The sequence below is a fragment of the Cinclus cinclus genome, chromosome 23, assembly GCF_963662255.1.
Source record: "Cinclus cinclus chromosome 23, bCinCin1.1, whole genome shotgun sequence".
NCBI lineage: Eukaryota > Metazoa > Chordata > Aves > Passeriformes > Cinclidae > Cinclus > Cinclus cinclus.
The window spans coordinates 2,887,880-2,908,712 of record NC_085068.1 but is presented as its reverse complement, the minus strand read 5'-3'; the positions used below and the strand labels follow the sequence as shown (position 1 = coordinate 2,908,712).

The 20,833-nt window shown below is 51.4% G+C and overlaps 3 protein-coding genes across 3 annotated transcripts; all 3 read right to left on the bottom strand.

Annotated features, from left to right (window-relative positions):
• Window positions 1-12: 12 nt before the first annotated feature.
• On the bottom strand, window positions 13-3,798 carry AGMAT (agmatinase). The gene is given in 8 exon segments (XM_062507753.1): window positions 13-86; window positions 200-284; window positions 541-720; window positions 1,627-1,822; window positions 1,958-2,006; window positions 2,748-2,950; window positions 3,069-3,469; window positions 3,472-3,798. Coding segments are annotated over 8 exon segments (1,515 nt in total).
• A 945-nt stretch (window positions 3,799-4,743) lies between these two features.
• PINK1 (PTEN induced kinase 1) lies at window positions 4,744-14,108 on the bottom strand. The gene is made up of 8 exons (XM_062507542.1): window positions 13,803-14,108; window positions 11,728-12,027; window positions 10,698-10,801; window positions 8,916-9,098; window positions 8,381-8,544; window positions 7,291-7,418; window positions 6,312-6,548; window positions 4,744-5,927 (listed from the first exon to the last, which is right to left on the bottom strand). Exons 1-8 carry the CDS (start codon window positions 14,106-14,108, stop codon window positions 5,667-5,669), a joined length of 1,683 nt encoding a protein of 560 aa, XP_062363526.1. The 3' UTR covers window positions 4,744-5,666.
• Window positions 14,109-16,429: 2,321 nt separating this feature from the next.
• On the bottom strand, window positions 16,430-18,215 carry CDA (cytidine deaminase). The gene is given in 6 exon segments (XM_062507789.1): window positions 16,430-16,543; window positions 17,217-17,274; window positions 17,527-17,638; window positions 17,923-18,105; window positions 18,108-18,170; window positions 18,173-18,215. Coding segments are annotated over 6 exon segments (573 nt in total).
• Between the last annotated feature and the right edge of the window lie 2,618 nt (window positions 18,216-20,833).

Below are 20,833 nucleotides of genomic sequence, written 5' to 3'. Positions count from 1 at the left end.
TGGGAACTGCCCTCACAGTGTCTTCACTCCTGGAAGGACACACAGCATCTCAAACAGTAGGTTTGCCCCCAGAAGGGCTGTATTGCCTAAAAAAAAACGACAAAAAAAGGAAGAAATCTGTGTACATCCAACAGCTTTCACCCACAGCCATCTGTGCCCAGTGCTTGTCTTGCTTGCCCTGAGGCATCTTCAGACTCACCAGAGGCATCATACATAGGTGCAACTTCCACAAGGTCACACCCCACTATGTTCAGGCCTTTGCAGCCACGAATAATCTCCAAAGCCTAGGGGAAATGGATTTGGGATCAAGAAACACATCTGACCAAGCAGAGTGGTCTGGACTCTGCTTTTCCCATATTGCAGTAAGGAAACCCAACCTCTACAGACCAAATCGTATCAGTTCCACATTTCCCTTCCTCATCACCATGAGGAAACATTTGCTGGCTTCCTTAAACTTCCACTTGGCTGTGCTGGTGAAACGACCTCCTTTAAAGGGAGAAAAACAGGGAGAACTGGGAAGGGCAGCGGTGTCCCCCTCACCTGTGCAGGTGTGAGCCCAGCTATCTCCGGGGTGCCGGTGCCCGGGGCGTACGCGGGGTCCAGCCCATCGATGTCAAAGCTGATGTACGTTGGTCTGTCCCCCAGCTGTGCCCTCACCTCCCTCATCAGCGGCTCCAGGGACTTCATCCAGCACTCCTCAGCTGGGACCACCCGGAAACCCTGCGGGAACACACGCACACAGGCACCTGCTTAGGGAAAGGGGGAAGATGAGGAGTGCGAAAAACGAGGTTCGCTTTCCCAGTAAATTTTAAAAGGTTTAATAAAAGATAATAAGAGATGGACAATAAAGCAAAAGGTTGTATGGCCAGGTGCTTGGCCTTCAGCCAAGAGTGCACACTAACTCAGAAAACACTTCTTTAAATGCATCAACATTGCATATTCATAGATCTTCATGCATTATTCAAAATCATTTTCCCCCAACCTGTAAATCACCATTTTTTTTATTTCTCCTTGTGGCTCCATCCTGTCAGTAGTCCCTGATAATGGAAGATCAATAAATTCCTTCCCTGGGGTTCTGGTGTCCGTCACCCATAATCCAAGAATGTGAAGAATTTCCTGATTATCTTTTTTTACCATTCTCTGAGTTAGTTACATGAACAAAAGCTTTTTACATCACCATGTTATAGTCCAAGAAAAATATATATTTCTCACACAACTATTTCTAAGTTTTGTTAATAGCAGAACTAAAAGAAACTCTATTCATGCAGCAAAGTTTTCCAATATTATACATACAGCACTCAATATTTGCAACAGTATAATATGTATTTATAACAAGGAGCATCCCCTGCCCTGCTGGGGATTATCTACCGGGAACAATCTTCTTTCCAGGGGGAAGCTGCAAAGTGCACCTGAAAACTTCCACTCCCCACCCACACTTTCTAACTCTCCACTCAGCTGACACTCAGTGAGCCGGGAGTCCTTGTCCTACAGACAAGCGCTGGCATGGAACAAGAGGCAAAAAATGCATTTATTTCTCTGCTGAAGCCAAGTAAATACTCCTGACATGGTATTTATGGCAGTGAGAGCGCACAGCGCTCACAGGCTGCGAATCGTTGTAGCCTTTACCTGCTCCCGGCAGTACTTGTGGGGATCGGGGTCGTAGGAGGAGCCTCGGATGCCGATCTGCACCACGCGGCCACAGTCCAGCAGCCCTCGCTCCACACAGCGCCGGAACGTGCTCCCGTGGTAGATCTTCTCCCCCAGAGCCCCGTCCCCGGTGTCGGTGTGAGCATCCACGTGCACCAGACCCACGGGACCGTGCCTGGTCCAGACAGGGTGGCCACGTCAGCCCTGTCCCGTGCATGGTGACGCTGCCAACAGCAAGGACAGCAAGCCAGGAGGCTTCCTGAGGCTCTTTCCCGGGTCCTTTCTCTCAATTTCCAGATTAGGAACTTACTTTGCCGCCAGAGCCTGCAGGATTGGGTATGTTATGGTGTGATCTCCACCTGCAAGAGGACACAGGGAAGAGGGGGATACACTACAGGAGTTGCTCAGTGCTCATTACTTTTGTTCACAAGTCATTTTTTCCCCTCTTTGCATTTTTCCCCGCACTTATTTATGCAGGGCTTCATTGCCAAAGGAAAACTAACACTTCCAGGTGCAGGTTGCTGCCTGTCCTGGGTCCTTTCTTCTGGTCTTCCTTCTCGGAAGGCCCAGATATGCAGGACTACCAGCAGGGACAGCCTGTGGAGCGGGACCCTTGACTGGGCATATAAATAGACATTTGATCAGCTTCTGAGGACGCTGTAACTGGTGACTTGCCCCTCCTTACTCCACACACTCACTGCCTTCAGCGATGCCAAGCAGTAACAGCCGCAAACTTGAACGTGCACTCAAATCAGACACTGCAGTCAAATCAGACACCCAAATCAGGCCTTGAGCAAAGCCTGGTGCTCGCTCAGCTGGAGGGACACAAGGGACAAAACCTGCTCTTGCTCAACAGGACACAAAAAACACGTCACTGGTTGTATTTACAGACTGACCCATCCTCCTCATTTTTGACCCAAAGGAAGAGGCATCACAGAACATTCTGTTCAGCAGAGAGCCTGTGAATTTAGTGATAGAGCACAACAGCCCAGGCAGGGGACAGATTCATCGCTTGCCTTCTCCCAAGTCTGGAGGAGGAGTAGAGGGAGTTTGACGGAGCCAGGACGCAGTGGCAGGACAGGGAGACGCGGGCTCCTTACCCAAGGTGAGGGGCACACAGCCAGAGGCCACGATGTCCTGGTAGGACTCCCGGATGAGGCGGCAGCTGTCAGGTAGGTTGTAGAGGTTCACGTTCACGTCCCCGATGTCAGCCACCCGCAGGGAGTCGAACGGTGCCGCCCCAGTGCTGCTGTTGTACCTCCTCAGCATCGCGGACTCGGCACGGATCTGACGCGGGCCGAACCTGGGTGATGGCACGGCTGGGGAACACCACCAGGCATTGTTCCCAGCACTCGTCTCACCACAGGAGAACCGTACTCGATGGCCAGAAGGAAGCAGCGGCTTCCCTGGCTGGCCCTTACCTGGCTCCTGGCCGGTTGGATGTGCCTGTGTCCAGTGGAACACCGACAAATGCCACGTCCAGTCCCTCTGCTGACGCCTGCATGGGAAGCTTCATCATGGAGCAGACCCCCACAGGCCGGGCCACCAGCAGAGCACTGGGGGGCACATTGAACCGCGAGCTCCAGCAGCTGGGGGCTCTGCTCCCTGGGACCAGGGGCTGGAGGAACCCTGCAGATGCACTGGCTGGGGAGCTGGAGGTGGCCAGGAGGGTCGGGGGCTGCAGGCTTTGGTGTGAGGTGGTCACCATAGTGGTCACAGCCCGCTTGAGAGCACAGAGCCCAGCTCCCCGAGGCAGCAGCTGGCTGCAGGCAGCCCAGAGCAGAGGCCTCATCCTGACCCACACGCTCCCACTCTCTATCACGGGGAAGACAACAAGGGGTGCTGTGGAGCCCGTTCCCAGCTTGGGCAGAGCACCAGCTGCCTCTGCCAAGCCTCCCTCCAGGGATCAAAGTGCACCAGACACTCCACTGCCCAGGGAAGGGCAGAAATCCAGCCCAGCCTCCACATTCACCCTTTCAGCCACCCCCTTTCCCAATGGCATAGTCCTGACAAACACTGGAAACAGATACAGCACTGAGGGGCAAGAGCCTGCGCAGAGATTAGCTGGACAGGGCAGGAGGGACATGCTGGGAGATGCCCCAGTTTGGTCCCCTAGGGCACTTGCAGACAGCATGGCAGCATTTGTTGCATTAACAGCCTGTACTTTTAACCTGTACCCCACAAAAGCACACAGAATGCTGAAGAATCATAAAAACATCTCATTAGCAGAAGGCAGAAGGGAAAGAAAACAAAAGGGAAGTCTGACCTCAGCAGAACCACGGGGGACAAAATGCAAGCACAGGGGAAGCATTAACAGGGATTTAAGGACCAGAGGGACAAGCTGCAGGACAAGCATTTTAGGCCATTTTTGAGGAGAGAATTTCAAGTTTCCAGGGGAAACAAGTTTCCAACGAGTGGAATTCATCAGTGCTGATAAAAGCCTGGTTGAGCAAATACAAACACACTCAATACTGGATGGCTCCAGCCCCTAATTCTGTTCCCTACTTGTATAGAGACTGGACCTGGGAGAGAAAAGGAAAGGCACAGGAATGATGTTCACGGCAGAGAAAGGACTCAGAGTAGAGATCCACCACACAGCAACAGCACTTACTCCTCAAAAGGCTCCATAGAGCATCCAGGCATGGGACTCACTACCAGACCCAGGCACTAACAAAGCAAAGGCAGCAGAAACACACTGCAAGAGCTCATTAATGTAAGAAACAGAAGCACACACTTTAGTTGGGTCAGATCAATGTTACAAAGGTCTTTTTTTTGCAGCTTTTCCCGTTTCCCCAGGCTCTGTGCTCTTTGCTGCACCAGAACAATGTGCAGAACCCCGAGCACAGGTTACCCTGTGATGATTAGGAGTATCACCCATTGTCATCCACCTGGAAACTGCAGGAGGAGCCAGTGATTTACCATGCAGGAGAGTACAAAATACATCCTCAAGGGAAGGTCTGTTCCTCTGGGAAATTCCACTTGGAGTAAAACACCATGTTTAACAATTTAGCACTGGAAAGAGCTGAATTCACATTTAAGACACACCGGAACCAATGATCCACAGTGCAAATTGGATTGAGAGAACCCACACAGCCACAGAGCTTAATCCTTAATTTATTGTGCAACAAGCATAAATAACTTTCTCCCCAAGTTCCTCTAAACACAATTATAGCCATGAAATTGAATGCTGTTTCATAAACACAACTGTTGTTATTTAAAGATTGATGTCTCCAGTCCTCCCCACCAAAGGACATTAATTCATTGAAGGAAACACAGGCAGGTAAAAGAGCAGAGCATCACACTAAGCTCTTTAAGCAGGGGCTGCTGCCCAACCTCCGTTTGTTTTGAGCATTATCCTTAAATGGAGAGTCTGACTCAGCCTTGGACCCTGGGGCAGCTGTCACCACAGTGCTACAACAGTTAGGAACAATGAGAAGCAGGATTTGAGGATGATGTGCTTCCACTATCCTGAGTACAACTGAGGTCTTTAGTGCTGCTGACGCTCACGTTACCAAGCAGCATCTCATCAGCATCAGGAAGTTTTCAGGCTGTCATTTCACAGCTCAGAAGAAAATGAGTTTCAAATCACCCTGGTTGCCCAAAAACAGAGACTGCAGGTCCCTCTGTCAGCTTCGATTTCTGTGTGTTGTTTAAATTGTGATGTAGCCAGACAGTGCCTCCTCCCAGCCACCCCTCTGAAAGGAATCTGCTTCACTCAGCACACAACTTACAAGTCAATTAATTCCCAAGTGGGAGCAAAACCAACCACATACCTCTGGACACCTGCAAGGTCCACACACCCTCCCCCCAGAGGGTAAGGAAGCAAGGGCATCTCCTCTAGCAGGGACAGAAAAGCAGCATGGTTAACACTTGCTAGAGAGGAACTCAAGCTCCTAAGCACAGGCCTGCAGCTTGTTCCCTATAGCACTACAGGACTCCAGACAGACAGAAAGGACAGGTTCCTATGTGCCTTTAAAAAGTGCCATTTATGTAGGATGCTCGTGTCCCAGGTAGTTCCTTCACCCAGAGTGGCTTCTCCAGGCCAGCAACAGGAATATTGCTGCCCAGAGGTCTTCAAACTCGAGGTTTGCCAAGAAGCACATCTTCATTTTGGTTTCTACCTGGCTCTTCTCTGCCAGCCTGTTGGTGAGCAGGGTGGCTGCAGACTGGCAGAGCAGCCAGGTGATCATCTGGTCAGGTTTCAGGGTCCTGGATGCTACAAAACTGTCACCCCAGAGGCTCAAGTGCAGCACGTTCGCAGCCACTCTCGCAGACAACCTCTGCAAGAGGAAGGAGAGATTAGCTAATCCTGCTGCACTTGGCCACATCATCAGCATGGAGCACTGGCACCTCCAAAACTCCCCAGGGTCCCCCCTAAGGCACCACCCTGTGAATTAGAAAGCTCTTTTTTTGACTATTACTGTATATATATAATGTTGTGTGTAACCCTCCAGTGTGAGGTCTGGTCCCAACACAAACGTCTCCTGAAATCCCTGAAATGATTCAGCACCACTCAGCAAAGACTTTTTTTGCTTTGATCCTTATGTTGTCCTTTGATCCTGCAGTGAGATCTGGATTAATCCCTGCACCCGCAGCCCTCCAAGACAAAACAATCCACCAGGGATACTTCCAAAGAGGATATCTCGAAGACAACAGCTTCCTACCTTGTTGGGATCTCTCTGAAGCAGCATCTTTATGACCTGCTTCACTTCGAGGGGTATGTGGCTGGGCAGGCTTGGCAGCTGGTCCTCCTGATAACTTCTGCTTTCCAGAGCCAAGTCCCCATGGCCATAGAAAGGATTAGCCAGGCCCAGGATTTCATAGGCAATTGCTCCAACAGCCCAAGCATCAGCTTTACTGTAGTTGATCACCGTGCCTGGACCAGGTGACGCTGTAATTACCTGCCACAGAGAGGGGGCTACTCAAATAAACAGCTCGAGTGCAGCCTCTGTGCTGAAATTCGATTTTTAATGCTCAAACCAGCATTTTATCTGTAATAAATTAGACACTGGACCCAAAGGTGGGTTGCATCTGAATCTGTGCTGTAAATATTCCCTGCTGGCATGCTCTAAGCCCCTGCTCAGCAGAGGTGCTGGGAGGAGTCTGAATACTGCATTGAGGTTTTAGCCATTGTCCCTGACCAGCGTTCCCAGAGTCCTAAGGGCTATCACCTGCTGGAATTATGGAAACAGGAGACCTGCAGATGAACAACCAACACCATGGCAAGGTGCTCCAGGTCCAGCAGACAGTTAAGGGTGCATTGGCTTTTATTAGGCTTATCATCAGAGAAATAAAAAGGAACTGTAAATAATTTCACAACTGCCTTGAACTTCAGCCAAAAGCTAGTTGCAACACAAGGACTGTTGCATAAAATTCTAAATAGTTACATGGAAAGGGACCTGAATAAAGACTAAAGAATAAATTTGGGAGGGGGGGGGAAGGTTGATTCTGCCTTTTTAACACCTCCTAATTATGTTTCACCTACTAGAGCCTGAGATGTCTATTTGACATAGTTCAGCACAGATGTTCAACAAGCCTAACTCAAGGCAGGACACAAACCTTCTATGCCACCAAAACTTTTAGTCCTGACAAGAGGACAAGCAGAAAACCAGCACCACAGAGCACTGCTACACAGGGGTTTACCTCAGGTGCCATAAGGCAGCCGTTGCCACCCCGGTCCACATAGGAGCTGGTGAAGGGCAGCCTCAGGCCAATGTCTTCATCTGCCAAACAGCAGCCGAAGTCAGTGATGACCAGCCAGGGACAGCCAGCTGTGAACAACACAGGGCTGCCAGAGTTAGGGTTCAGTTTGGGAGGACCTGGCAGCACCAAACACCACATCACATCAACACCCAGCTTGGTGTCCTCTGCAAACTGACTGAGGGGGCATTCGATCCCCTCATCAAGACTGCAGGTAAAGGTATTCAGTAGAGTAACCTGGTCTAGTGGCAGGTATCCTTGTCCATGGCAGGGGTTGGAATGAGAAGAGCTTTAAGGTCCCTTCCAACCCAGGCCATTCCATGATTTTATGATTCTAAATCCTGAGCCCTGGGGAACAGATAATCCTCTGTGTTGCCTGCCTCTTGGGCCAGTCTCCAGGAAGGCAGGGTGGATTCCAGTTGTCTCTGTCTCTCTCCCTCATACTCTTCAACCAAATTCTTCCACTCCTAGTTACACAGACCTGCCTGCCTCCGATTGCTTCCTGCCAATTTGAACCTCAAGAGCTCAGGTAGAAAAAAAGAGCTCAGGTAGTTGAAACTGCTGTCAGAGGCTGACAGGAGAACACGCCAATGAAAATGCTGCATCCCTTCCCTCCCAAGCCATGTTTCATCATGCCAGCACTATTAATCTGGCCATGCAGTGGGATTTTAACAGGCTCCCTGTACTCTTTGGCTTGGGAAGATGGCAAAGCCAAGAGCCTGAAGCAAAGGCTCCTGCAGCATCCCAAATGTGATGTTCCCAGATGATCCAGTCAATGCCTGCTGTGCTCATGCAATCCATCACCTCAGCAATACACTATGTCCATGGTAATGACCCAAAACCTCAGGCACACTCAGATCAATGACTTCCTGCAGTGACAGCAAACACTAAGATAAAAAGTAAACCTGAGATTATAGAAAAGGTTTGATGCTTCTTTCCCCAAACACACAGCTGGGTGGGACTTCCTTGAATACCAGTGTGACCAAATCACTTCTGTGAATTAACTGCCATTTATCCTCAGGGATCTACATACCAGAATCAAATTCAACCAGAATGTTGTCAGACTTGAGGTCTCTGTGTGCTATTCCATGTCGAACAAGGTGGTCCACACCTTCCAAGAGCTGTAGAATCATCACTGTGGAGAGGTGAACATCCGGAGTGTTCTCCTGCAGATACTGGCGCAGCGTGCAGGGGTAACTAGGCAGAACAAGGGGAAAAAAAGGGAATTAGCAACCTGGAGGCTTATCACTGGCAGTTCAACCTCAGTGTTGGCTCCTCTCATTACTGATTCTACTCCATCTCTAGCAGTGTGCTCAGACTAGTGGTGAAGTTCAGGCTTAGAAGGGCAGACAAATGGGGACAAACTCCACATTTCCACTTCAATTTGGGGTAATTATTAAAAAGAACGGTTTGTCTTCATTGTGGAAGCACAGACAGAACCTCAAGGACTTGGAACAGGTCCTGGGAGGCGTTTCCAAGAGCATACTCTGCTCTTTGGCAGCAGCCCAGACCCAAGCTTTGCAGGGACAGAGTACCCAAGTCACGTTAACCAGCTTCTCTCCACCTACTTCTTCATCACCAAGAAGAGCGTGCGGCTGTGACCGATCCCTCTGGGGTTCAGGCTCAGTGGAAGGACATCAGGATAGTCAGCAAAGGCTCCAGGCAGCAAAGGGACAGAGGACGTGAAGGCTCGGATCACCTGGATTATATTCGGATGAGGTTGCAGCTTCTTCCTCCCAAGAACAGGTTTTCTGTGCAGAGGAAAGACACCACAGATTGCACCCACCCCTCAGTTGGTTCTGATGGATCACAGTCATAATGCTGTTATTGTTGCAATTATTTTTCATTATTATGGCCTGTTCTCCACACCAAAGGATTCCCCAGCAGTGAGCAAACACATTTGTTCTGCACTGGAACCCTCATCAGAGAGAGATTAAAGCTGCACAGGGTGGATTACAGGATTGCACGTTAAGCAAACATTCCATCCTGGAATCCATTCACTGAGCAAGAACGTGGGCAGCAGTTCCATGGCCCATTTCCCAATGAGCACCCCAGCCCAACATTTCCCAGATGGATGCAGAGCACCCACAGCCCTACGGACCCACTGCAGCAATGGGCATCTCCCAGTGCATTCTCCAGAGCTCAGATCCACCCTGGTGTCTCCCAGAGCAAACTGAGCCAATCAAGGACTCACAGGGGCTCTGCTGTAACTGGATTTCCCTATTCACAATGGCCAAATAGGAAATAAGGTGCTTTACCTGCACTACAAACAAAACTTTGATAAAAACCCTCATACATAACATGCAGCTTTCATTTTACTCAAGCCCCACTAACCATTCCATGCTGCTAACAAAGGCAGAACCAGGCACAGGCTGCTTCTCTATTCAAAAAGAGCAACAGCAGCTCTAGAGAATAACATCCAAATGCAATTACTTTGTTAGATATAATAAAGGTCAACTTCACACTGGGAGTATCAGTTTACACCCTCTACTTTATGGCACAGGCAGGAAGCTCTCCCTGCACTGAAAAGCAGGTTACCTATTTGTCTGCAACACAGATCTCTCATCCCCTGAATGTCAAATATCCCTTTGGCTGCTCTACTGCATTCCCAGCCAGCCACAGGCACAGCATTCATTATTCATATGTATAGGCAGCTGGGATGGATTTGAAATTTAAATCAGACAATCTGGGCTGTGGATTCCATTGTTAATCAAATTGAACAAAAAGATGCATTTCTGAACAAAAACCAGCTAACTTGAGGTAATGTAGAAGTTTCCATGAGATCTTCCACCTTCATGCTGTTTGCTCACTTCCCACTCAGGTAAATGAGTAGGAACTGAGTCATTTCCATTTTCCTTCTCATCAGTTTTGCTGCACTGAAACAGTTTCAACCTCCCTGTGCAGCACCCATTTTAAACCAAACAGTTCTCAGACCTCACAATCAAAGTGTATTACAGTGAAATCATTTGATGTTTAATACACTCAAACTGTTACTGATTGCAGCACTGCAATTAAAAAGCATCACAATACAAATTTAAATGGTGTTTAACCACTGGCCTTTACCTCAGCAAATGCCAACGCATTTCAACACAGGAAAACTAAAGACACAGCCACAGCTACCCACCAGACCCTGGTGGGACCCCAAACACTCCCAAATTATTGATGCACCCTTCCAACCCCCTCCCAGCCACACAGTTTAGCAATGCAATTCCCAACATGCCAACAAACTCAACAATCCCCAGGTTTACCTGCTTTCAGCAGTTCTTCTAGAAAGCCCTGTTCACCTTTTAATAGTTCAAATTGCTGCAAAATTAATCAAGGGATAAAATTACACCTTGCCACCTGCATACCTGCGGCCAGAGGCAGCACCGTATTCCCCGGACAAGGCAACGCCTGTGGCTGGGACGAGCTCTCGGCCCATGGCATCCAGGATGGCTTCACTGGAGGAACCAGCCTGCAACAGCAATCACACCCCATGTTCGTTTCAACTCCAAAATCATCCAGCCCCAATGCAAGCTGAAAGCAGATAATCCTGATGCTGGCACTGCATCTGGAGCTGGATCAACTGAGACGAGATTCCAGGACTTCCCTCCCTTGAAAATCAAGGAAGGCAATTAACTACTTAAAGAGTTCACCAAGGGAGGCTGCGAGGCCTTTATTTGCAAAAAGAAATCTATTTGTCTCTTCAAATGCATCCTTGACTGTCAGCAATCCAAACTACACCTTAGCACTAACTTTCAACTTCCAAACCCAAGTGGAAGAGCCCACAGCTAAATGCCAGGGTACTTCCAGAATCCAAGGGATTCCAGATGTTGTCATTTTGGAAGATTCTCTTGAAACAGTCACTTGTCACATCAATGGGGAATTGTCACACTACATGGAATTTTTTTAAACATGGAAGAGCCACATTAAGGAACTGGATCACCAGTCACCCAGGCTGGGAAACACTGGAGCAGATCTTGGATAGTACCCTCACAGCAAAGGGACACAGCAGGCAGGTTACAGTGCACCCTGAGACCACTGACTCTTCAGGAAAAAAACCCACTTCTGTCCTGACAGACAGGACACCAATTCCTAAATCACTGGCAGCAGTGGCTTTGCCCTTCTTAGACCTTTTCAACAGAATCAGCCTCAGAAAACCTTTTCTTCCCAAAACATCATATCCAGCAGCTCTCAGTGCCGATTCCAGAGGATGAATGCTAATTACCTCTCTCTGGGACTCTTCACTAACACTCAACATCTCCAGTGTCACCTACCAACAGCTTTGTTGTGACACACTCATCCTGCACTCCATAATTAGCGCTTTCAACACTTCAGTATTAAACATTCCAGCCAGAATTCCCACCAACAGACACGGGGGATTCAGTGCTGATTCCTTACCGAAATGTTCCACATCATTTTGATAGCTAAGGGAAAAGCCCCTTTTGGTTGCTCCTTCACTACAGGCTCCTCTTCAGCCCCCTGGGAAGCTGAGCCATGGTCCTGCTGCACGGCTGGGAGATGACTGCTCTCTGCATGATCCTGAGGACTGGGACAGAAGGGAATAGCTGCTTCATACACAGCAGCACTGCAGCCCTTCCCGATGGCTTGGCCAATGAGATATTCCTCCAGCTTGAAGCCCTGCCAGCGGAAGGAGCTCAGGGGATCTTTCTGCGGCTTGTTCTTCCCAACAAACACGGTCTAAAAGGAACATGAACACAAAAATCCCCTCGGTTATCCCAGACTTCCCAGCGAAGGAGAACTTGGTGTTTCATTGGTACTACATGTCCCGGTGGGCTGGTCCAACCTGAAAGTCTCAATCAGACTCTACCATTGGGCTCAAATCACTGTAACCACATAAAAGATCATCTGCAGGCCATATATTTTTGTCTGATACAATCCACCCCTAAGCTAGTATTTTCTAAAGGTGCCCTTTTAAAGGGAAGAAGAACCAGGAGGGGGAGTCATTTGCCAATCTAAAACACAAACATATTTTGCCCAGAGCAGCTGTGGCTGCCCCATCCCTGGAAGTGTCCAAGGCCAGGTTGGACAGGACTTGGAGCAACCTGGGATAATGGAAGGTGTTCCTGTACATGGCACAGATGGAAAGAGATGAACCTTAAAGTCCCTTCCAGACCAAACCATTCCATGATTCTGTGGTCATGTAAAGAAAAGTTTAACTCAACACTTCTGAAAACAGATGTATTATTTCACTTTTCTCCCTCTCCATAAAAAATCAGGCAAACAGCATTTAAAAGAAAATCCAATTAAAAATAGCAACAGGAAAAACAATGGCCTTTTTGTGGCAGTCAACTGTGAGGGCTGGTTAGTTTGAGGAAGAGTAAACCCATAATGGGAGGGAGCTGGGGGAGGAAATCAAGAGATGTGGGAAAACAACACACAGGAGACTGTTCAGGAGTTTCCTCACAGTTCATGATCCTACAGGTCTGGTGGTGCCCCAGCTGTCACCTGGACCATAAAAATGAGTGGCTTTCCCTGTGAGCTGCAGACCCAAAGCACTGGTGACACCCTAGGGATGCGTCATTGGACACAGACCCAGGGACAGCAAGTGGGACAACCCATGAGGACAGAGCAGAGAAAGCATCCAAACTTCATGGAATCTGTCTGCTGGTCGGTGGAGCAGGTGACAGCTGGCTCTGAGTACCAGCAGTCTATTTTTACCCAGGAAATATGTTCAACACCATCCATCCTCTGTGCCCTGCCAGCACAGCCTGGCCCAGCACCACAGGGTCCCTCTGTGTCTCAGGCAGAGGGGACAGACCTGGGCATTCATGTCCTGGAACAGGAGACCCCCACCACTACTCCCTCCGTGGGGGTACATGGAGTGAGAATCCCCGGCTTTTTAAAATAGGTGCTTTAGGGTGATGAGGGGCTGCTGAGTGAGAGGCTTCCCCAGGACCCTATTTTTGGGGAGAAAGAGTGGGGCTGCTCCCAGCATCCCTCCTTTGGGGAGGTGCCTGAGGGCTGCTCATTGCAGCATCCCCCACTTTCCTTGGGGAGAGAGGGGGAGGTGTCAGAGGGCTCCCACAGTAGTGATCCCCCTTCCCTTCATGAGGGGGGTCTGAGGAGGCTCCATAAAACAAGGCTCTTCCCTGCCCTTCACCAAGGGTGTCTGGGGGGTTCCCCACAGCAGTAAGCCACTCACCCCTTGAGAGGAGGCATCTAAGGGGTTCCTCACAAGAATCCCGTTCCCCTTTATAGATGGTGTCTAGGGGCTTCTCCTGAGCAACGACCCCCGCACTACCCTTCATGGGGGGTGTCTGAGGGACTGCCCAAAGCAAGGACCTCCCTTCCCTTCATGGGGGGGCGGGTCTCAGGGACTCCCCACAGCACTGCCACTCTCTGACGCTCATGGGGGTGGTTCAAGAGGCTCCACACATCAAGGATTCCCCCCCCACCCCCTCACGGAGGGCGCCCCAGGCGCAGCTCAGCGGGATCCCCGGGCCGCTTCCCACCTGGATGTGGCGACACGCCGCCTCAGCCCGGCGCTGCTCCTCCAGGCGCGGCTCCACCAGGCCCAGCGCCATGGCCAGCGCCAGGCAGACGCCGCCGCGGCCCCGCCGCGCCACGGCCGCCAGCCCGCTCGCGGGGCCGCGCAGGAAGAGGCGGCGGGCGGCCGGCAGCCAGGCCAGCCAAGGCCGCCACGGCGCGGGCGGCGCGGGGCCGGGCCGGGGGTCGGGGCGGGGGGCGCGGGGCGCGCAGGGCGGGCGGCACCGCGGGAGGAGCCGCAGGGCCCGAGCCAGCAGCAGCCGCACCGCCATGGCCGCTGCGTCAGGGCGGGGGCGGGGCCGGGAGCCGGCCAATGGGGGGGAAGGCCCCGCCCAGGAACACGCCCGCGGGGAGGGGAGGCCACGCCCCCTGCACGGAACGGGGGCGGGAACGGGCAGGGAGAGGGAATGGGGAGGGAATGGGGCGCGGAGTGAAACGTGGAAATGGGCATGGAATGGGGCAGGGAGAGGAAATGGGCATGGAATGGGACAGGGAGTGAAGTATGGAAATGGGCATGGAATGGGGCAGGGAGAGGAAATGGGGCGCGGAGTGAAACGTGGAAATGGGCATGGAATGGGACAGGGAGTGAAGTATGGAAATGGGCATGGAATGGGGCAGGGAGAGGAAATGGGGCACGGAGTGAAACGTGGAAATGGGCATGGAATGGGGCAGGGAGAGGAAATGGGCATGGAATGGGACAGGGAGTGAAGTATGGAAATGGGCATGGAATGGGGCAGGGAGAGGAAATGGGGCACGGAGTGAAACGTGGAAATGGGCATGGAATGGGGCAGGGAGAGGAAATGGGCATGGAATGGGACAGGGAGTGAAGTATGGAAATGGGCAAGGAATGGGGCAGGGAGTGAAGTGTGGAAATGGGCAAGGAATGGGGCAGGGAGTGAAGTGTGGAAATGGGCATGGAATGGGGCAGGGAGAGGGAATGGGGAGGGAATGGGGCATGGAATGGGGCACGGAGTGAAGTGTGGAAATGGGCATGGAAAGGGAATGGGGAGGGACATGGAGTGGAACAGGGAATGGGACAAAGAGTGAAGCATGGAAATGGGCATGGGGACCATCAGGGAGCAGGGCATGGTAGTGGGGCATGGAATGGGGCATAGAGCAAGACATGGAGCAGGCATGCAGTGGGGTACTGAACAGGGCATGGGAGAGGATACGGAGTGAGGCATGGAATGGCACATGTAGCAAGGCATGAAGCAGGATATGGAAGGGGACACAGAGTGGGGCATCAAGCAGGGCACAGAATGGGTCATGGAGCAGGACACAGAACAGGGCACAGAGCAGGGTGCAGCCACGGTAAAGCCTTGTGCAATGCAGGGCATGGAGGACACAGAGAGGAGTGCCTTGGCATGGAGCACGGCACTGCCCTGGGAACAGCCAGGGCACAGCGCAGTGTGTGGAATCATCAAAATCACAGAATCACAGACTGGTTTGGGCTGGAGGGGACCTCAAAGCCCATCCTGTTCCACCCCTGCCATGGGCAGGGACACCTTCCACTATCCCAGCTTGCTCCAAGCATCATCCAAACCTGGCCTTGGATACTTCCAGGGATAGGGCAGCCACAGCTTCTCTGGGCATCCTGTGCCAGAATCCCTTCTTCCCCTGCTGCCCATGCTGTGGAATCAGCCCTACATCCATCCTCTCATCCACCAGTATCTCCAAGTCCCTCCCAGCAGGAGTGTTCTCCATCCTCCAGCCAGTATGGATGTTCGGGATTGCCCTGACCCAGGTGCTGCACCCTGCACTTGGCTTTGTTGAACCTCATGATGCTTCCAGCACTCCCCAGCCCTGCCAGGGCTGCAGGACAGCCCCAGGACCCCAGCCCCTGTGTTTCATCACTTGCTACAACTGCAGGAGATAAACCAGAACTGCTTTTATTTCACTTGGGCATGGCAGAAATGCTCAACCCAGTGCTGGTTGGGAAATGTAATGAATTCATTTATCATTGTATTATAAATCAATATAATAATTGATCAACAAGTGGCATCACCCTGGAGACACAAAACCCTCCAGAAGTCCCCAAAAACTCCTTGTCCGCTTCTTCACCCCAAACAGAATAAAAGCAAAAAAAACCAAGCTGGGGAGAAATGAGCAAAGGACACGCTCAGTGTGATAAACATCCTGTTCCAGCAATCCACCTAATCTGGATTGGTTTACTAATTACTTCTGGGGCTGATGAACCTTTTCCTTCTTGATTTTGATTCTCTTTAGAGCTGAAGGATCCAGCACTTTCCCAAGCAATGATTTTGCTTTATTCAGGAGTAGTTTCTGTACCAAAGCCTGTTTGAGCTGTGCATCAAACCCATGCCCTCCCTCGCCTACAGGGATGTCTGGATGCTTATTTTACTAATAACAGGGAATTTCTATTATTTGATTTTTCCATTTCCTTGGGGCAAGGTGGAGCTGGAGTCTGCAAATCAACACTGAATTAGAAGATGAGCCAGAGGAACAAGCAACTTAACAGTATAAACATATTTCCCCCTGTGTTGTTCCCAAAAAGTTGCTTACAGGCTGGGGAAATTGGGGAAAACCATTGTCCCCTTTACTTAAGGGCAAAGGCTGGTGGTGGCCATGCTGCTCAGACCTTCTTCAGCTCCTCAGGGCCAAAGGAGAGAGGCAACAGCTCCTCCAGCCTCTTGACAATGTAGGTGCCATCTGCTTTGGTCAGGTAGACATCCCAGTCTGTGCCAAACTGGAGGAGAAGAGATAAAACAAGAGTCTGATGAGGGAGAAGAAGGGAAGAATCTGCACTTCTTCCTCAAATTACTCATATACCCCCTTTTTTTTTTTCAGGTTCACAGGGAGCGTCCCCCTCTATTGCATGTATTTTGGGTTGGCTTATCAGCATTACCTCCCCCCAGAGGATATTTTTGGCTCAGATCCTGTGTTTTTACCCTACCAGCATGAGCCCCGGTACCTCTGAACCTGCTGAATTTGACCCTCGAGCACAGGCCCACAGCCCATTAAATATTAACAACCCAAAAATGGGCTGTGGGTGCTGGAATTCCTGTGGAGAAGGGAGACAAGAGTTGGACAGGATGTTTGGGAAGCTCAGCTTTTGCAGGAAAACCCCCATTTTCATGTTTGCCAGAGCAAGGACTCAAAGGCAAAACCCTTCACCTGGAGGAATAAACACCCCTGGGGAGGGTGAGCTGATGGATTCCCACTGAACACCCACTCAGGGTTGGAATACCCCTTTCCCAGCAGATAATGCAATTTGAGGAGCCTGGAGCCAGCCCTGGGGCTGAGGATGGGAGATTACATCCTCCTTGGTACCTCCAGGTGTTTTCGGGGGAGAAGCCTGGGGTCAGGGAATGGTGTCTGGGGTCAGGGGATGAACCATGGAGCCCCACGTGAGCTGTCACCTCTCTCATCACTTGTCTGCAGGCACCACAGGGCGTGATGAACTGGTCCCCCATGTCACTGCCAAAGGAGAAGGGCACAGAGCTCAGTCCTAAGGTCAGAGGAGGGGAGAACACCTGCAGAAGACCTTCATGCCCCGATAAATACAGAGCCACAACAGATTTGCCCCTCAGTTCCTCCATGCAAAAATTTTATTCCCCTCCCCAAAAGATGGGGCTGCTGCAAAAGCAGCTGTCCCTGAGGAGCAGCAGGGATTCTCCTGCCGCTTCCCCATCCCATCCCTCACCATTCCGGCTCTCGGAGCACCCTCACCTGGCGATGGCCATGGCTTTGAAGCTGGTGTGCCCCTCGGAAATGGCTTTTTGGATGGCCGTGCGCTCGGCACACACCCCCAGGCTGTAGCAGGCGTTCTCCACGTTGCACCCTGCAGGGACACCCCGGGAATCAGCTACCCCAAACCCCACCAGCTCATTTCTTAAGGAATTTACAAAGAAAAGCCATTCCCCCCGCTTCCCCTATTTATTCTCCAATCTGCTGTGATCTTTGGCTTGGTCCGGGACGGCGGCTGCCAAGAGGCAGGGAGGGAGGACACGCAACACCAGCACCCCAGGATGACCCCGCTACACCCTCATACATGACCCAAGGCTTGCTGGGGGCTCCCCAAAAATCCCCGAAGGGGGGGAGGGTGGTCTCAGGTCCCCATCTTACCCGAGAAGATCTCCCCGCCGGCGGTGAGCAGCGCGGCTCCCACCGGGAAGTGGCTGTAGGGACAATAGGCGCAGTTTTTGGCCTCCCGGCTGCGGCGCAGCAGGAGCTGGAGATGGTCACCCTGGGGCTGGCCCGGGGGGACAGCAGGGACCGGGTGCTGCCCGCCTCCCTCCATTCCTGCACCCGCCTGCCCTGCCCGCTGACGCCGCGGTTAAATATTTCCTCGCCTGGAAAATAGGCTGGCCGGGACGCCGGGATAACGCCCCGGCACGCAGCTGAACTCCGGGAAGCATCCTCAGGGGCAGTCCTGGCCCCCAAAGCATCGTGCTCAGGGATTCCCTCATCCTCTCCCTGCCTGCTGTCTCACTTTCTCCAATTTCTCCTGTTTTCATTATTTACTTCCTCCTTTCTCTGTCCCGGCAGAGCATTTTTCTGCCACCGTCCCAGAGGTTTTTTCCTCCTCAGTTCAAAACTAGTTCTGTGGCTCCACAGGAGAATGTCATTAAATCATTCCTGGGGGAAGGGGGGAGGGAAGGAAAAACATCTCCTGATCAGTGAGATCAAAAGAAGTAAATTACTATGATTGAATGAAAAAAAAAATAATATCTGTATATATCATGTTTTCCCAGGTCTTTTAACTACAGGCAGCAGGGGGAACTGGCTGAAGACACAGGTGGTCAAAACCCCTTTTTGAGATGCCCTCATGCTGGAGCCTCCACAGGAATCAGCCCACACAAGGTAAAGGGCTCCCAGGTGATCATCAAATTGCTTTTTAATTAAAGATTTCTCTATTTTCCCCCTTGCCCAAGGAGCTTCCTGCCCCATTTTCTAGCTGCAAGGATGGGTTTCACAGCCCCCGGGAATTTATCACAGGGATTTGTACCTGGTTTGTTGGATTTTGGGAGGTTTTGGACCTTACCTACTGGTTTTGCCAGCAAATCTTATTGCTGAGTCGCTGCTGAGGAGCCACAATAGGCTGGGAAGCAGCGTCCAAATTGGCAGTGACTTCTGATGGGGCTGAAAGTCCAGGAACTGAAACAGAACATGGGACAGTAGGACCACTACAACCACCCCAAGAAACCAAAGCTAGGCTGCTGAGATCTGTATTGTCCAAGGGATAACCAGGAAACCCACCTCCCACACGCTGTGAGGGTGCTTGTTCACTCTGGAACCCAATGATGACAGTTCACTGCTTGTCAGGGCAGTGAGTGAGAAGAGGGATTAGCAGCCCTGAAACAGCCCACAATTCTTTTTTTCAGCTTTCAAATGCAAATCTAAGTTGTTTTCCCCTATATAAAATGTGGTGCAGAGTCTCCTTTGCCCCCAAAAATCTGGGAGAAAAAAGGAAAATCAGTCCTAGGGCAACTTGTGGGATCAAACCAGTGTATAGGGACACCTCAGCCCTCCCCGACCCAAATAATGTGGGACCTGTAAATAAAGAAGCTTTCAGGGTAGGTTCACACCTGCTCTCTCAATATGAACACCGAGCAAATAAACACAGCCCTCACCTCAGTCAGTGAGGGCAAGAATAGACATTATGAAAGACAGAGGCTAGCATGGATAGAAATCTTCCTCATTAGCACTAATTTCCTAAGTGCCATTTCCCCAAAACCATCCTTGTACCAGGAGAAAACCACACAGTCTATGTTTGCATCAGAAAAACTGAAAAACAGACGAATTCATGCATTTTTTATTATTTTGGCTGCAAAAACTTATGAGGCTGCCGAGGCCGCGGCAGTGAGAGAGTGGGGCTGGTGCTGTCTGCCTGTGAAGCTGCTATTTTAAGGTTGTATTTGCTTCACTCAAACTGCAGAAAATCTGGGAAGCTGCTGGGAAATGGCTTCCTGCTCCCTGCAACATCCCACCCTGGTTTTCTTCCCCACATAGACTAAAAGTGGGAGCACACTGTGTTATTTTACCCCTTTCTCCTTCCTCTCCATTTTTCAATCCCAAGGCAAACAGAGCATCCCCAAGTCCGGGGGTCTCCCTGCTTTACATCCAGATGGTTTAATAAAAAAAAAAAATAAAAAAAAAAGATGAAAATCAGGGTTTGAGCCAAAGGCACTGAATCCTGAGCAGCCTCAGGCTCCACTGCAGGGCTGAAACCTTGCAGAGCTCCCCCCAAATTCCCCCCTGAGATGTGCCATGGGGAAATAACATTCCATTTCTCCTGGAGAGAAGCTGTCCTAGGGCCTTGGCCAGAGATAAAAGCAACAGGTTAAAAGCCAGCTCAGCCCAAAAGGAGACGAGAAGCAAGGTCTGACTGACTTGGAAATAACAGGGGCAATAACAGGCAAATGGGAGGTTTGGAGGAAAAAACGCCAGCAAAGCTGCAGGATCTGCAAATCCTGGCACACACCCTTGTGCAATGTACTGGTTTGGGAGGGGAGGAAATCCCACCTTTTTGTCGTTCCAGTGTCAGAAGCCATCATCTGACCCTCCCAAAATCATCCTCCCACATCCCCCCGAGTGAGAAATTAGAGAATTGTCCCTCACGCCGGTGAGTTTCGGCGCTGAGGGTCTGGTTGCTGCATGGGAGTGGGGGGTTTGATTTCCCCCTCGGCTTCCTCTCCCTGCCGGGGCACGGAGCACGGAGCCAGCGCGCACGGAGCCGGCGGGGGCCGTTCGCTCACCGGCGGCTCCCCGCGTGCTCGGGGAGGTGGAGCAGCCCACGGAGAGCCGCGTCCCCGCAGCATCAGGCGCAGGCGGCACCCGGAACGCGGCGGCTCCTCGGCTCCTCGGCTCCGCATCCTCCGTGGGCAGCCGGATCGGATACGGCGGCCTCGTCCCGCTGCCGAGCTACGGGCTTCACCCCCTGCGCGGGGTGTGCGGGGACACCCCCCCAAACCGGCTTGGGGAGGGGGGTCCCGCTGCTTGTGAACGAGGCCGGGATTAGCGGAGCGGAGCCGAG

What these genes read in the sequence shown, in the direction of transcription:
- PINK1 (XM_062507542.1), bottom strand. Translation starts at nt 14,108, where the DNA reads ATGGCGGTGCGGCTGCTGCTGGCTCGGGCCCTGCGGCTCCTCCCGCGG. An exon ending in AAATGATGTGGAACATTTCG is followed by an intron (nt 10,802 to 11,727) that starts GTAAGGAATCAG and finishes TTGCTGTTGCAG; the next exon opens with GCTGGTTCCTCCAGTGAAGC. An exon ending in TCTGGTTGAATTTGATTCTG is followed by an intron (nt 7,419 to 8,380) that starts GTATGTAGATCC and finishes TGTTGTTCACAG; the next exon opens with CTGGCTGTCCCTGGCTGGTC.